Below are 17,029 nucleotides of genomic sequence, written 5' to 3' on the forward strand. Positions count from 1 at the left end.
TTCAACAAAGCAGTAAGGAATTTCCAATGGAAAAAAGTCTCTTCAACAAATGGTGTTGGGAAAATTGGACAGCCACATGCAGAAGAATAAAACGGGACCATTTTCTTATACCATACACAAAAATAGACTCAAAATGGATGAAAGACCTAACTCTGAGACAGGAATCCATAAAAATCTTGGAGAACACAGGCAGAAACCTGTCACCTCGGCCACAGCAATCTTGCTAGACACATCTCCAAAGGCAAGGGAAACAAAAGCAAAAATGGACCAGTGGAACTTTATCAAGACAAAAAGGGTTTGCACAGCACAGGAAAGTCAATAGAACCAAAACACAACAGACAGAATGAGAGAAGATATTTGCAAATGTCTTATCAGGTAAAGGGCAAATATCCAAAATTCAGAAAGAATCTATCAAACTCTACACCCAAAGAACAAATAATCCCATCAATAAATGGGCAGAAGAGGACACTTAGCTGGCTCACGGGTTGAATGTTCGCCTTCACCCCAGGGCGTGATCCTGGAGTCCGGGGATTGAGTCCCACATCAGGCCCCCTGCATGGAGCCTGCTTCTCTCTCTGCCTGTGTCTGCCTCTCTCTGTGTCTCTCATGAATAAATAAATAAAAGCTTTTTTTAAATAGAAAAAAAAAAAGAAAGAAATGGGCAGAAGACATGAACAGACATTTCTCCCAAGAAGACATATAAATGGCCAACACATGAAAAAATGCTCAACATAACAGTATGGAGGCTCCTCAAGAAGTTGAAAATAGAGCTACCCTATGATTGACCCAGGTAAATACTAGGTATTTACCCCAAAGATACAAATGTATGATCTGAAGGGGCACTTGCACCCCAGTGTTTATAGCAGAATGTCCACAATAGCCAAACTGTGGAAAGAGCTGATATGTCCATGGACAGATGAATGGATAAAGATATGATAGATAGATAGATAGACAGATAGATAGATAGATGATAGATAGATAGATAGATAGATAGATAGATAGATAGATAGATACTGGAATATGACTCAGCCATCAAAAAAATGAAATCTTGCCATTTGCAATGATGTGGATGGAACTAGAGGGTATTATGCTAAGGAGAAATAAGTTAATCAGAGAAAGACAATTATCATATGATCTCACTCATGGAATTTATGAAACAAAATGGTATCATACAGGAATAGAGGGAAAAAAAAGATGAAATCAGAGAGAAAAGCCATGAGAGACTCTTAATCATAGGAAATAAACTGAGGGTTGTTGGAGGGGTGTGGATGGATGGATGGGGTAATTGGATCTGAGCATTAAATAGGGCACCTGTCGTGATGAGCACTGAGTGTTATACACAACTGAAAAAATACTGAACACTATATCTGAAACTAATGTTGTACTGTTGGCTAATTGAATTTATGTGCTATATGTTGGCTAATTGAAAATAACACCATTCACTGAACAAAAAAAAGTGTGTTTAACAAATGATATAGGGAAAACTGGACCACTTTCTTATACCATAAACAAAAATATACTCAAAATGGATTAATAATCTTAACATGAGACCTGAAACCATAAAAATCCTAGAAGAACATAGGCAGTAATTTCTCTGACATTAGTGATAGCAACATTTTTCTAGATACGTTTCCTAAAGCAAAGGAAACAAAAGCAAAAATAAGCTATCGGACTACATGAAAACAAAAACCTTTGTACAGCAAAGGAAACAAGAAAACAAAAAGATACCGAATGGGAGAAGATATTGCAAATGATACATCCAATAAGAGATAATGTCCAACATATATTAACAACTCAACGCCAAAACACCCCAAATAATCTGATTAAAAATAGGCAGAAGATATGAACAGACAGTACTCCAAAGAAAACATACAAATGGCCAACAGACCAGGAAAAGATGCTCCATATCATTTATCATCAGGGGAACGCAAATCAAAACCATAATGAGATATCACCTTATACCTGTCAGAATGGTTAGTATCAAAGAGACAAGAAATAATAAGTGTTGGCAAGGATATGGATAAATAGGACCGCTCAGATACTGTTGGTGGAATTCAAACTGTTGTAGCCACTGTTGAAAAGTGTGGAGTTTACTCAAAAAATTAAAAATAGAATTACCATATGACCCAGTAATTCCACTATTGAGTATTTATGCAAAGAAATGAAAACACTAATTTGAAAGATTATATGCACCCCTATGTTTACTGCAGCATTATTTACATTAGAATGTGGAAGCAACACAAGTATCCATTGATAGATGAATGGATTAAAAAGATATGGTATACAATGGAATATTATTCAACCATAAAGAGAATGAGATTTTTGCCATTTGCAACATGGATGGATCTAGAGGGTATAATGCTAAGTGAAGTAAGTCAGTCACAGAATGAAAAATACCGTATGATTTCACTCATATGTAGAATTTAAGAAACAAAACAAATGAACAAATAAAAAAGAGACAAAAAAAAAAAAAGACTCTTTAAATATAGAGAACAAACTGGTGGTTGCCAGAGGGGAGGTGGGTGGAGGTGATGGCTAAAATAGGTGAAATGGACTAAGAGTATCTTATTGTGATGAGTACTGAGTAATGTGTGAAATTATTGAATCGCTATATTGTACACCTGAAACTAATAACACTAGGTTAATTATACTGGACTTTTAAAAAGTAATAAAAAATAAAAATTAAAAATAATTTTAAAAGTTTAAAAAAATGGAGTCACTTGCCCCCACTGACAGCAAACCAAGATATAATTGCAGGTATTTGACCTTTAACCAGTAATCTGGAACTTCCTGATCAGCACTAGTGAGGTAAATTGCTTGATAGACCCTTTCCCCAAAGGAAGGTGACCTCGCCAGAAAAAAGTCCTTTTTTTTCTTATTACCTTGTTTGTCTTGCCCTGTCTCTACCTATAAAAGTCTTCCATTTTGTATAGCTTTCCAGAGCTTTTCTACGTGCTAGGTGGGATGCTGCCTGATTTATGAATTGTTGAATAAAGCCAATTAAAGTTTTTAAATTTACTCAGTTGAATTCTGTTTTTTGTTTTTTTGTTTTTGTTTTTGTTTTTAACATGTAGAATCGGAACAAGGAGAGTTAGTTTGAATGGAATGTTTCATGGCATCATGTATCCAGTTATACACAGGAGGCTTCCTCTTTCCTATAAAGTTTAGGCTAATTACCTTTGTTTATAAACCTTTAAGACATACCTCCCTGGAGCTAACTCTTGTGTACCATCACTAAAACCAGGTTTATTCTTCAGATCATGACAAGATTACCAGGATCTTCTCTTTTCCAATGTCCACAGTTTTTAAAATGTAATTTCCCTTTATAAAATGTTTAAAGGCATGTGACCCTAGGACCATCTCAAGATAGTCTGCAAGGAACTACTTTTGATTGTATTTATACTTCATTTTATCCATTTTATGAGCTAAATAAACATGTTTTCATTTAGTAAACAAACTAAACAGTATAGTAATAGAAATAGTAAACTCACAATTATGAGCAATGATAGTAAAAAGCAATCAACTTATTTGGTCAAATATATTAATGTTATTTTTCACAAGGTGAACTATATTTCTAGTAGTCTTTTTAGTTTACAGATAAAAGAAAGGAAAAAGACCTAAACAAACTGGTAAAATATTCCTTTCAGAAGATAAACTTCATTTTATTTGAAGCTGAGAGTTCATGCTGTATTTCTAGTAACGATGAGTCAAAAAATGGAAGTGAAGTGTCAAATATGCTGATAATTGTGTAAAGGTAGGAAAGTTTGCCAAAAGTGTGTGTATGTGTGTGTATTTATTTATTTATTTATTTATTACCTAATGTGCTTTAAATATTTTCTATAAGAATTGATTTTCAAACTCTATCTGGAATAAAATTTTTTTTAGAAAAATTACAAATTCATTTATTTGTGTGTTTTAGAAAAATTACAAACTCATTTATTTGTGTGTTTTAGCATATTCCAAAGCTTTAGCAGCTTGGTCATGGTGCTTTGAAGAATGAAGAAGTAGACCAAAGAGTGGTGGGCATCAAAGCAAAGTTTATTGAGCAATAGTACAAAGCTCCGGAAGATGTAGGACCCAAGAGTGTTGTTGATTTGGTGGTTAAATTTAGGGGGTTTTATGGACTGTTTGGTGTGGGTTGTTTTAATCTGATTAATCCTCCATGCCCCTGCCCCTAATAAGGTTTTTGTCCACAAGCCCATCTACCTATCAGGTAGTTGTTCATGTGGGAAGGGGGTAGGGTTCCTTCCAGGGTGATGTTTTGGATCCAGAGGGCTGTCGTTGCCACTGCCTTAGGCATGCTGGCCAGTTGCATGGCCACCAGATCAAGCCCTTTGTTTAAATATCCCCTGGCAGCCCACCCAGGCCTGAGTTAGGACACCCAAAGGCCATTCCCTTCCTTTCTGTCACAAACAAGTTATAAGTCCTTCCAGTAGGAAGACTTAAAGTTGGGGCACTAAGTAAAGCCTAGAATAACAGGATGGGGTCTTTTTCCTTTTACTAGTCATTTTCCTCTTAAGATGGGGTGAGGGGTGGGGCTTATCCCTGCCTGCCTTTCTTCTATCCTTCATTATTTTTTTTTAGTTCATGTTTAAGAAATATTACTCTGTAGTTGTCTTCAGCTACATTTATCTTTAGAACTGATTAGTATAGGTTTAGTAGTCAAAATGCGATGCCATCAGAATACAAATAGGCTATCTTATCCTATCTTTAAAAAAATAACCTTTGGACCCATATGTCTACTTCTAGCTTTTACTCTGTTTCTCTGTTCAGTATACAGCAAAACTACTAAAAAGTGCTACTTCCATCCTTTCTTAAACCTATTCCTCAGTGGTTCAGTCTGTATCTGACTCTTGGTTTCGGCTCACATCAGTATCTCAGGAACGCAGGATGGAGCCCTGTGTCAGGCTCTGTGCTCAGCACAGTTTGCTGGTCTCTCTTCCTTTGTTCCTTCCCCTGCTTTCTCCCTCTTTAAAATAATAAATAAAATATTTTTTTAAAATTAAACCTATTCCATTAAAGTTTTCCATTCTACGACCTCACTGAAACATTTGTTGAGGTGAGCAGTGTTCTACACATTGCCTAATCACACCTTCAGGTTTCAATCCATGTGTTATGTCTCAACATAATTTCACACAACTGGTTCATTCCCTCTTGAAACAAGTTCTTTACTTGGCTTTCTGGCATTAGTTTGCTAATTTCTTTCTCCTTCACTAATCATTTCTCCTTGGTCTCATTTGTTTATTTGTATTTATTCACCTGACTTCTTTTTTTTTCTTAAGATTAAACAGGTTTTACTTTTTCCCTCATAAGAACATAAAATTATTGAAGAGGAACTGCTCATTACACCATGTGCCCTATTTAATGTCCATCACCCAATAACCCCATTCCGCCACCAGCAACCCTCAGTTTGTTTCCTATGATTAAAAGTCTCTCATGGGGGAATCCCTGGATAGCTCAGCCGTTTGGTGCATGGCCCTGGGGTCCCGGGATCAAGTCCCGCATTGGGCTCCTGCAAAGAGCCTGCTTCTCCCTCTGCCTGTGTCTCTGCCTCTCTCTGTGTGTCTCTCATGAATAAATAAAATATTTAAAAAGTCTCTCATGGCTTTTCTCCCTCCCTGATTTCATCTTATTTTCCCTCTATTCCCCTATGATACTGTTTTGTTTCAAAAATTCCACATCAGTGAGATCGTATGAGAATTGTCTTTCTCTGATTAACTTATTTCTCCTTAGCATAATACCTTCTAGTTCCATCCACATCATTGCAAATGGCAAGATTTCACTTTTTTTTGATGGCTGAGTCATATTCTAGTATCATCTATCTATCTATCTATCTATCTATCTATCTATCTATCACATCTTCTTTATCCATTCATCTGTCCATGGACATATCAGCTCTTTCCACAGTTTGGCTATTGTGGACATTCTGCTATAAACACTGGGGTGCAAGTGCCCCTTCAGATCACTACATTTGTATCTTTGGGGTAAATAGCTAGTAGTGCAATTGCTGGGTGAGTCATAGGATAGCTCTATTTTCAACTTCTTGAGGAGTTTTCCAGAGTGGCTGCACCAGCTTGCATCCCCTTTCTCTGCATCCTCACCAACATGTCGTTTCTTGGCTTGTTCATTTTAGCCATTCTGACTGGTGTGACGTGGTATCTCATTGTGGTTTTTTTTTTGTTTTTTTGTTTTTGTTTTTGTTTTTTTTTTTATGATAGTCAGAGAGAGAGAGAGGCAGAGACAAAGGCAGAGGGAGAAGCAGGCTCCATGCACCGGGAGCCTGATGTGGGATTCGATCCCGGGTCTCCAGGATCGTGCCCTGGGCCAAAGGCAGGCGCCAAACTGCTGCGCCACCCAGGGATCCCTCATTGTGGTTTTGATTTGTATTTCCCTAATGCTGAGTGATGTTGAGCAGTTTTTCTTGTGTTGCTGGCCATTTGTATATCTTCTTGGGAGAAATGTCTGTTCATGTCTTCTGCCCATTTCTTGATGGGATTATTTGTTCTTTGGGTGTAGTGTTTGATAGATTCTTTATGGATTTTGGATACTAGCCCTTTGGCCTGATAAGACATTTGCAAATATCTTCTCCCATTCTCTCTGTTGTCTTTTGGTTCTGTTGACTGATTCCTGTACTGTGCAAACACTTTTTGTCTTGATGAAGTCCCACTGGTTCACTTTTGCTTTTGTTTCCCTTGCCTTTGGAGATGTGTCTAGCAAGAGTTGCTGTGGGTGAGGTGACAGAGGTTGCTGCTTGTGTTCTCCTCCAAGATTTTGATGGATTCCTGTCTCACAATTAGGTCTTTCATCTATATTGAGTCTATTTTTGTGTATGGTATAAGAAAATGGCCCAATTTCATTCTTCTACATGAAACACACTTTCTTTTCCTCCTGCATATTCTTGTCTCCTTCATCATAGGTTAACTGACCACATAATCATGGGTTTGGTGGATTTATTTCTAGCTCTCTATTCTGTTTCATTGATCTATGTGTCTATTTTGGTGCCATTACTATACAGTGTTGATTACTACAGCTTTGTAGTATATCTTGAAATCTGGGATTATGGTACCTCCAGTTTTGTTCTTTGTTCTTTTTCATCATTCCTCTATTTGGGGGGTTTTTGGTTCCATACAAATTTTAGGATTATTTGTTCTAGTTCTGTGAAAAATGCCATTGGTATTTTTATATGAATTGCATTAAATCTGTAGATTGTTTTGGGCAGTATGGATATTTTAACAATATTTTTTCTTTGAATCCATGAGCATGGGTATCTTTCCATTTGTGTCTATTATCTTCAATTTCTTTCATCAGTGTTTTATAGTTTTCAGAGTACAGGTCTTTCCTCTCTTTGGTTAGGTTTATTCCTAGATATTTTATTATTTTTGGAGCAATTGTACATAGGATGGTTTTCTTAATTTCTCTTTCTGCTACTTCATTATTAGTGTATAGAAATGCAACAGATTTCTGTACACTGGTTTTGTATACTGCGACTTTCCTGATTCATTTATCATTTCTAGGTTTTTTGGTGGGGTCCTTAGGATTTTCTATATATACTATCATATCATGTGCATATAGTGAAAGTTTTACCTCTTCTTTATCAATTTGGATGCCTTTTTTTCTTTTTCTTATTTAATTGCTGTGGCTAAAACATCCAGTACTATGTTGAATGAAAATGGTGAGTGGACATACTGTCTTGTTCCTGGCCTTTGGGGAAAAGCTCTCAGTTTTTCCTCATTGATGATGCAGCTCTGAGTTTTTCATAGATGGCCTTTATTATATTGATGTCTCTTCTCTCTAAACGGTTTTTATCATAAGTGGATGTTGTACATTGTCAAATATTTTTTCTGCATCTATTGAAATGATCACATTATTTTTATCCTTTCTCATACTGATGTGATGTATCATCTTCATTAATTTGTGAATATTGAGCCACTTTTACATTCCAGGAATAAATCCCACTTGAATAATTTTTTAAAATGTATTGTTGGATTTGGTCTGCTAAGATTTTGTTGAGGAGTTTTGCACCTCTGTTCATCAGACATCTCTCTCTCTCTCTCTTTGTAGTGACTTTATCTGGTTTTGGTATCAAGGTAATGCTGGCCTCGTAGAATGAATTTGGAAGCTTTCCTTCCTATTTGTTTTTTGTTTTTTTTTTTTAAATAATTTGAGAAGAATAGTATTAACTCTTCTTTAAATGTTTGGTAGAATTCACCTGTGAAGCCTATCATCCCCATGGATATGCTCACTCAGTTTCTACTTATGAATCAGTAAGTAGGCAATCTGTTTGGTTCAGTCTCCTGAGCTTTGTTAATGTGAATCTGATATTCAGAGATGGGTCAGCTCTTGATAGGTCTTTGTCTGAGAATGAGATTGAGCTAGATCAGTTCAATAAGATAATGAAATACACCCCTGTTGTCAGTCTTTTTGGGAGATCACCTATGAATCTTTTTCCCAGATGCTATGTACAAAAATCCTTTGCCCATGAGGTGCCTGGGTGGCTCAGTCGTTATGCATCCAACTCTTGGTTTTGGCTCAGGTCATGATCTCAAGGTCGTGATATAGAGCCCTGAGTCAGGTTCCACACTCAGCATAGAGTCTGCTTGTCCCTTTCCCTCTGCTCCTCCCCCCACTCACTCACTCATTCTCGCTCTCTCAAAAAAATAAAATCTTAAAAAAAAAAAAACAAAACCTTTTGCCTCTATTTGCCACATGGATGAGGCTCACTGGAAAGTACTTGGCTTGCTAGTGACCAGTTCTCCTTCACTGAACTCTAAACAGGTTCCTCTGAGCCACTTTTTCAACTGGGCCTTGTCCTTGGGGCTTGCCCTTAGGAGCTCAGTTGTTAGCAAGAATATTGCTAAGTTGGTTTAGCCAGAATCCCCACCATCAATTTTTATCACTTTCTCTTTTTTTTTTTTTTTAAGATTTTTTATTTATTTATTCATGAGAGACACAGAGACAGAGAGACAGAGAGACAGAGAGAGGCAGAGACACAGGCAGAGGGAGAAGCAGACTCCATCAGGGAGCCCGATGTGGGACTTGATCCCAGGACTCCAGGATCATGTCCTGGGCTGAAGGCAGGCGCTAAACCATTGAGCCACCCAAGGATCCCTATCACTTTCAATATCTGACCAAATTCTTCATCCCCCACAATCCCCCAGATGATACTCAGTCATCCTGGCCTGCCTTCAGCAAGAATCCAGTTAGGTCAGTTTAACCAGAATCTCCCTACCACTGATGTTTCCTCTTAGTAATTTTCCATCCACTTACAACCCCAACCTCCACCCCCAACTTGCTCCTTAGCTATCAATCATTACTTGTCCATTGTCCACGGAACTGACCCCAATTCTATACTAGAGTCTTCTATCCTATACTGTAGTAGGCAGTAGTTCCCAAGTGGAATCTGTTTTTACAGCTGTAACTACTGTCCAGCTTCTGGCTTCCCTGACTCTAGGAAACCAGGACAGGATATGTTTATATAAACGTATGTGTTTACTTTCCATTTAGCTATTTGATAGCATTTATTTATTAGGACTGATATTATTATTTCTGTCAGTAAAGAGCTAAAATGTATAAAAGAAAAATTACACCAAACCTGGTTTGGGAAAAACCATTTTTGCTTGATGTAATTCACAAACCTCTTTCTGGGAAGGAAAAAATGAGTGTTCCTCATAAAATGGTTAAGTACTTTAATGAGACAAAGACAAGTTTCTACCCATCTACCCTAGCTGACTCTCAAGTGACTATCAGTCAAAGGACAAGTGATACATTAGAAAATATTATTTTTTAAAATTAAGTCTAACAATAATAATTTCCTATTCCTACATAGCATCCACTGCAAAAATGGGCTAGTCATGATCTTTCCTTTGTAATAAGTATTTTGATACAGTTTTGATATTTATTCATAGCCAAATTTATCAAAATTTTATCTTTAATAAACAGATATACTGTGTATTTATGTATGGTAATCACATAGTAGTAGGGGATTAAAGATCCCTCTGCAGTTAAAGATCCCTTTAGTTTAAATTTCTGTAACAGCTACATTTAGCTTAATATCCACTTGGTATCTTAAAATTAATTTCAATCAAATGATTGACATTATGAAAAAAACTAAAGGACTACCATAAGAATTTTTACTTATCTTTTATTCATAGGCCTTAATAATAATTGGCACTAAAGGAGATGGGGAGTGTTGAATCAATATTTTAACTCTGTCACTACTTCAATCTAAGACAAAAGTCCCTTGCAGACTAAAGGAGATTGCTTAAAAGAGGTCAAGTATTTTGTGAATATAAACTCATCTATTGTGATAAATAAAGTCCAAGATTTTATTTAGAGAATAGGATCAAAAAGTTAATAATTAGTTAAGATTAGCCCTTCTATTCCTCCAAGGATAGATCTTTTGCCCCTAAGACAGCTATCGGGCCCAGTCTTTTGGTGGGGGGAGGGGGAGATGGGTGGAGGATGGTAATAAGAAGAGCCTGAAGAAGCACTAGGTTGGTTAACATTTTGAATATCAAACTGGTATTTGACACACATGGAGACCCATCTTTACTTTGGTAACGTTTATTTTTAAAAATAAAAACAAACAAACCAATGTTGATTATAAGAGAAAACAATCCTGCCTTATTAGAAGTTCTATTAACTGGAAAAGGCTGCTATGTAAGTTGTCTAAAGTTGCATTATAAAAGTAAGACTCTCAAGGTTGCTGAACTAGGATACCCAAACATATTCAAAAAAGTATTGTGTTGGGAAAAAAAAAGGAAGAATGAAGCTGTTTTATGGTCCATTTGAATGACATCAGATGACCAAATATTATAAAAACTTATTCCTAAAAGTTGTCTTGTTTTTCTAAAAATCCTCTAAATACAATTTTGATAACTGCTATATACAAAAGGGAAGCTGTACTATTTTTGCTTAATGTTTGCATCACAGTGGTACGATCCAATTCCAGTATCATAATATTCTGTGCTAATTTCACCCTTTGCTGTCTTTTTCTTTTTCCTGTTGTACTTGAAGGTACTAGAAAACATCTCATTAGAAAACTTACCTTCACCAGATAGTATGAAATATGATCAATGTTTTGGGGAACACTACATATAGTTAAAATAAAAAATAAGGTTTCCTAAAGAGTTGTGTTGCTAGATTGAACTGGTCTACCCTCCCACAACAGAAGATTGAGAAATAAAGGTTTTGTGCATTGAATTCTAAGTGAACATCAGTACTGATTATACTAAGGTAAACCATTCAATTAAGTAGTATATTTAATTTAAAAAATTATAAACATGGTCCTTCATTTTCAAATTTTACCTTGTCAAAAATGAATCAGTAATGTCACCAACTTGTCACATCAAGAAATATTTTGTTAGTTATAAGGGCAAGCTGAATTCAGTAACAACAACAAAATGTGTATGTAATTAATCTATGTATTGAAGAACAAAGAATTAAATCATTCTTAATTTGATTTACTTATACAGAAACCATTCAAATCAAATATTTAATTTTTTGTAGATTTATAATATTTTGTCCTCTACAGAACTAGAGAATGAAAAAGAAAGTCATTCTGTACAATCAGCCATAATATTTACAGATTTCTAATGCCTCCAGTTATTTTTGAAAAACTTAAAACAATATCTAGTACAGTACCTAGTTGCTTCAGCAGTCATTAAGATTTTACTTCTGTTCCTTGAATTATTTTCCGAATCTTCTCAGCATCATTTTGTACAATTTTGTTGGATGGATCAATCTTAAGGGCAGCTTCATAATCCTGTAGGCCTATATTTAAATAGTAATGATGGTCAATAAAATTAATATCTTATAAATACTTGTGTTATATGGAGGATATTTTTAATAAAAATAACCACTAAGAACATGGTTCAGGACAAGTATCAAGTTTTTTTTTTTTTTTTTTTTAAGTATCAAGTTTTAAATCAGATTCTCATTTTCGCATATGTGTCTCTATGTAGTATTTCCAAAAGATTGCATAAATTTTTCAGTGATTTCAGGAATACTTACACTCATTACACTCAGGATTTAGTAAGAAGCAATTCTGTTTTGTTTTTTTTTTAAGATTTTATTTATTTTTTTCATGAGAGACAGAGAGAGAGAGGGGCAGAGACACAGGAAGAGGGAGAAGCAGGCTCCATGCAGGGAGCCCGATGTGGGACTCAATCGTGGGACTCCAGGATCACACTCTAGGCTGAAGGCAGATGCTCAACTGCTGAGCCCCCAGGCATCCCAATTCTGGGGTTTTTAAAAAATATTTTTAAATTTATTTAAGTAATCTCTACACCCAATGTGAGGCTCAAATTCATGATCCCAAGATCATGAGTTGCACACTCTTTGGACTGAGCCCTCAAAGCATCCCAAAAGCATTTATTTTAAATTCAAGTACAAATAAACTAAGAGTATAAACTCATGAAAGCATAAACAGACTCAATAAAACTCACATATATAAAGGACATTTTTATTACCTCATTGAAAAAGTAATAAATGGCATCTTATTTGGAAATTTCAGACTTAAAAAAATCATTTTGGTAGACTCAATCCATACTTTATATAATTCATAGACTACAGTTTGTGATTTTTTTATAGATACATCTGCAGAATTCCTTTGAGGAAAATTGGCTTAAAAGGAAAGCATTGTGGACTATTTGTTAAATACACATAAATGAGTCTAAAGCTTTATCAAGATAAGCAGTGAGAAAATTTCTTTGAGAATAAGGAAACTTGAGTACCAAGTGCTACTGATTTGCCAAAACACTTAAAGAAAATCACTTAACTTCTCCAAGCCTCCATTTTCTCATCTTTAAAATGAAGAGTACTTTTAGCTCAAAAAGTCTATGATGCTATAATTTCTAAAGAATGCTTTAAAATGTTTTATTCCTGTCTTGATAATTTTTAACTTCATGAAACTGGATAAGAGACTTAAAAAAAAAATGGATGGGAACATAAATCTAATTTGGATACTTTGGTTAGAAAAATGTCCTAAAAATGTCAGAAACAAGTTTAAGGGCAGCCCCGGTGGCTTAGCGGTTTAGCGCTGCCTTCAGCCCAGGTGTGATCCTGGAGACCTGGGATCAAGTCCCATGTCAGGCTTCCTGCTTCTCCCTCTCTCTCTCTCTCTCTCTCTCTCTGTAATAAATAAATAAAATCTTTTTAAAAATTAAAAGAAAAAAGAAAAAAAGAAACAAGTTTAAAAACAAAGTAGAGGGACCCTGGGTGCCTCAGGGGTTGAGCGTCTGTCTGCCTTTGGCTCAGGGGGTGATTCCAGAGTCCCGGGATCGGGATCGAGTCCCACACTGGGCTCCCTGCATGGAGCCTGCTTCTCTCTCTGCCTGTCTCTGCCTCTCTCTCTGTGTGTCTTTCATGAATGAATGAATGAATGAATGGGTAAATAAATAAATAAAATCTTAAAAAAAAAAAAGTCAGAAATAATAAAACCTTATAGACTAGACCATTCCTTGGAAAGGCATCATAAACGAGTATGCCTTTAGGCCTTGAATAAAAGAAAGTTGATTGGCCCTCTGGGTAAGGAGGAATGGGAAGAACATTAAAGATAAAATGCCAACTACCACAAAATTTTGCCTTTGGAGCCACATGAATAACTGAAAATGGTCCCTAAATACGTTAAAAATGAAAAACAATAAAAAAAATAAATGGCTTCGGGATCCCTGGGTGGCGCAGCGGTTTGGCGCCTGCCTTTGGCCCAGGGCGCGATCCTGGAGACCCGGGATCGAATCCCACATCAGGCTCCCGGTGCATGGAGCCTGCTTCTCCCTCCGCCTGTGTCTCTGCCTCTCTCTCTCTGTGACTATCATAAATAAAAAAAAAAAAAAAAAAAAAAAAAAAAAAAAAGGCTTCTATAAACAATGAGGCTGAAACCAAACTTGGTACAGTCTCACAAATATAAGCAAATTATCATATAATGTGGTAGATGAGTTGTTTCTGAGCTCATATATGTGTCTGTCTATATGACTAAAGCAGTTCATTTTAAATTTCTACCATCTCCTAAGTGACTCATTTATAACCTTTATCACACATCTTTCCATAGAAAAGTTGTCTGGATACTACAGCATTTTCCTAAATCTAAACTTGTTCACATCTTGTTTTAACTCCCTTCTACAACAATAATTTTTTAAATACTTCAAAATCATTTTTAATTTTGTCAGATAAATTGCAAAGAATATATTAAGTGCTAAAAATATAAAACAGTAGAGTTCTAAAAAGTTATTGTCTTAAATAATCCCAATAATACTTCTTTTTGGAATATAAATTGGAACTAAAAACATTTCTATCAATTTCTTACCTTCTATGTACAATTCTAGTTGACAGAATGCTGTCCCACGTCGTATATATGCCTTCATTCTTCCATTAGCATTGTCTGGAACAGGTGGTGTCAATAATTCTAGTGCCTTACAAAATAAAAAAGACAATTTACTAATTCAAACTTGAGCAAAAACATGATAAAATCTTAACTTTAAAACAAGCCTCTAGCCTCACCCACTGAAAGTTTGAAACTAACTAGCATAGAAATTTATCAAATACTTCTATTTATGTTGAACAATTTAAAGAATTCCTCAGTTGTTCTGATACAATATTCATACCCTTTCTCCCAAAGTGATGATTTGGTTTAACTGTGAAACCTCTACAGCTTTACCTTTATTAACAGAAATGATTAAAGAATATTGGAGGTCTTTATATTCAAATTGGGTGATCCAGTTTATCCATTTATTCAATAAATATTTGTGCACAAAATTGTGATAGTAAAGGGAAAACTGGATCATAAAAATATTGTCAGATCTTTCAATAGCTTAATGAGATCAAAGAATGAGGATGTGGTTATATCCTTCATATTTTCAAACTCAAGGAGCCACATAAGAGATTTGGCATGTGATTTTCCCTTAAAACAGGTTACTCTGACATGGGAAAAAAAAAGAAAAAAACTAGATGTTTAAGATAATGACATGATATTAATAATGAAATTAGGATATAATAGGTTATTCTGAACATTGGGAAATTATTATAGGCTATTCTTCTATTGTGTAGATGGTAGTGATAGCATGAAAACAAAAAGTTTTCCTTCTTCAACCTTGCATTAAGTCTGCAAAGCTTTACTAAAATAAAGGGTAAGCACAAACTGACAAGCATTTACTAATTTCCTTGTGAACTTCACCTGATACACCGAGGTAATATAGTACCTTGAAGTCTCAAAAAAAACAAAAAACAAAAAACAAAAAAACACCAGCTCCTTGCCTATTCAAAAAAGAATCTTTCTTCCAGTAAAAAAAACAAAACAAAACAAAACGCATAACTAACAATTGCATAAATTTATTCAATTACATAAATTTAAAAGAAAAAAGATTAAGGGCATCATTTAAACCAATAAATAAGAGAGTAACAATTTTAAAGCATGATATATAAATAAATATATATCTATACCTTAGAAGAATCTTCAATGGCCTTGTGTAAGTTTTTTAGTTTTAGGTGGCAAGCAGCCCGATTCAAATATAACAGTGGAATCTTGTTATTTAGTCTTATGGCTAAGTTGTATGCATTAATAGCTGCCAAGTAGTTTTCTGTTGCAAACAATTTGCTAATGAGACATAAAGAGAAAAGGAAAACAACATAACATTGAAATACAAACACAGAAATAATATCTAATGATATTAGGCAGAGGAGATGGCATACCTCCCTTTTTATCCTCTGTATAATGGGCTTCATAGACTGCACTGACTCCACCTTTCCTCCACGTACATCAGCATGTAATCTGAAAGGGACTGACCTCGACCCCAACTCCAAGGGTAATCATCTGTAGTTTAAACCAACAGGCATATTTCCATCCTCTTGACCATAATGATTGGCTTGGGAGAGTTTTGTGACCTAAATTGATCTATTCAGAATGAAACCTATGACTTTGTTTCCAAAGTTGGAGAATGAAAAATTAGGAAAATTCCTCTTGCTAGATACAAATGAAGAAAGCACAGAGCCCAAAACTGTTGGTGACCATGTTTAACACCATGGAAACACCATAATTAAGCTGGAATTATGAAAAGAATAAAAAAGGCAGACAGAAACGGAGTCCTTAGTGTTATAGTTAAACTGCTGGATCAAACTTTACTTAAAATGCAACAAACCTTTAACTTTTTAGTTATATAAACCAATAAATTCCTTTTAACGTAGAGCCAGTTTAAATTTGTTTTTTTTTTTTTTTTTGGTTACTTGCAAACAAAACCATCTAATAGATCAAATCTTCCAAAATTTTCTTCAAATAGATGTATCTAATTAAAAGATTTAGTTAAAATGTAAAGTGTTTTTTATGAAAATTCTTAGAATTCTGAAAAATGCATAAATATAAGGAAAAAAGAAAATACCAAAAATAAAAGTACCATATAACACTTTGCATTCATTTCCAGTTGCTTGTACTGCATACTGTACAGTTCTAGAACATGATACCATCAAAAGTAAAAGCACCCAGTAAATCATTAGTAAAAGGGAAGATGACACCACTGTGACATCTAACCTAAGCCTGACTCAAGTTTAAAATAACTTGCACACACTGGAAAAGCTAATTCTCTGGTAACAGTTTATGTTTCTGAAATGCCTCATACCAGCCAGGATATTTCTGAATGAAAGTTAACAGAATCCCAACAAACTGGCTTAAACAAGTAAGTAAATAAATTATCTCACATTTAAAAAGTCCAGAGGGAAAGACTACATGCCCAGTGAAATCAGCCGCTTAAGGATGTTATCCTAAGGCCTAAGGTTCCTTCCATTTCTCCATTCTACTGTACTCAGCAGCTACTTCATTGTAAGGCTGGTTTTCCTTATGCATGTGAGGTGGCTGCATAGTTTCAGGTGCAACATTCAAGGACAATATTCATTAGAAGAAAATGGGACAGTATCTTCTGGCATATGCTCTGTAAGAGCAAGAAAACCTTTCCCAGAAATCTCCTGGATCACCTCCTTTCCCATCTCACTGACCAAAAGTACCTACCCTTAAAAAAATATTTTGCCTTACTAAAACCACCAG

General features: G+C 35.3%; 1 protein-coding gene across 5 annotated transcripts in view; it reads right to left on the reverse strand.

The window, feature by feature from the left end:
- DNAAF4 (dynein axonemal assembly factor 4) overlaps positions 1-17,029 on the reverse strand; it is a 103,197-nt gene that overhangs the window by 36,935 nt on the left and 49,233 nt on the right. For 2 of the 5 annotated variants that reach the window (XR_011997390.1, XM_025996174.2), the window contains exons 7-9: positions 15,439-15,592; positions 14,306-14,411; positions 11,644-11,772 (exon numbers count right to left, since the gene is read on the reverse strand). Coding sequence is in view for 4 of the 5 variants with exons in the window: in XM_025996174.2 (XP_025851959.1) it covers positions 11,663-11,772; positions 14,306-14,411; positions 15,439-15,592 (370 nt within the window). In the remaining variant the exon portion in view is untranslated. Of the gene's footprint in view, positions 1-11,493; positions 11,773-14,305; positions 14,412-15,438; positions 15,593-17,029 lie in introns of those variants that run through there. The other 3 variants (XM_025996238.2, XM_025996098.2, XM_072738584.1) reach the window with 2 other exon arrangements.

The sequence above is a fragment of the Vulpes vulpes genome, chromosome 15 (genome assembly GCF_048418805.1).
Source record: "Vulpes vulpes isolate BD-2025 chromosome 15, VulVul3, whole genome shotgun sequence".
NCBI classification, from domain to species: domain Eukaryota; kingdom Metazoa; phylum Chordata; class Mammalia; order Carnivora; family Canidae; genus Vulpes; species Vulpes vulpes.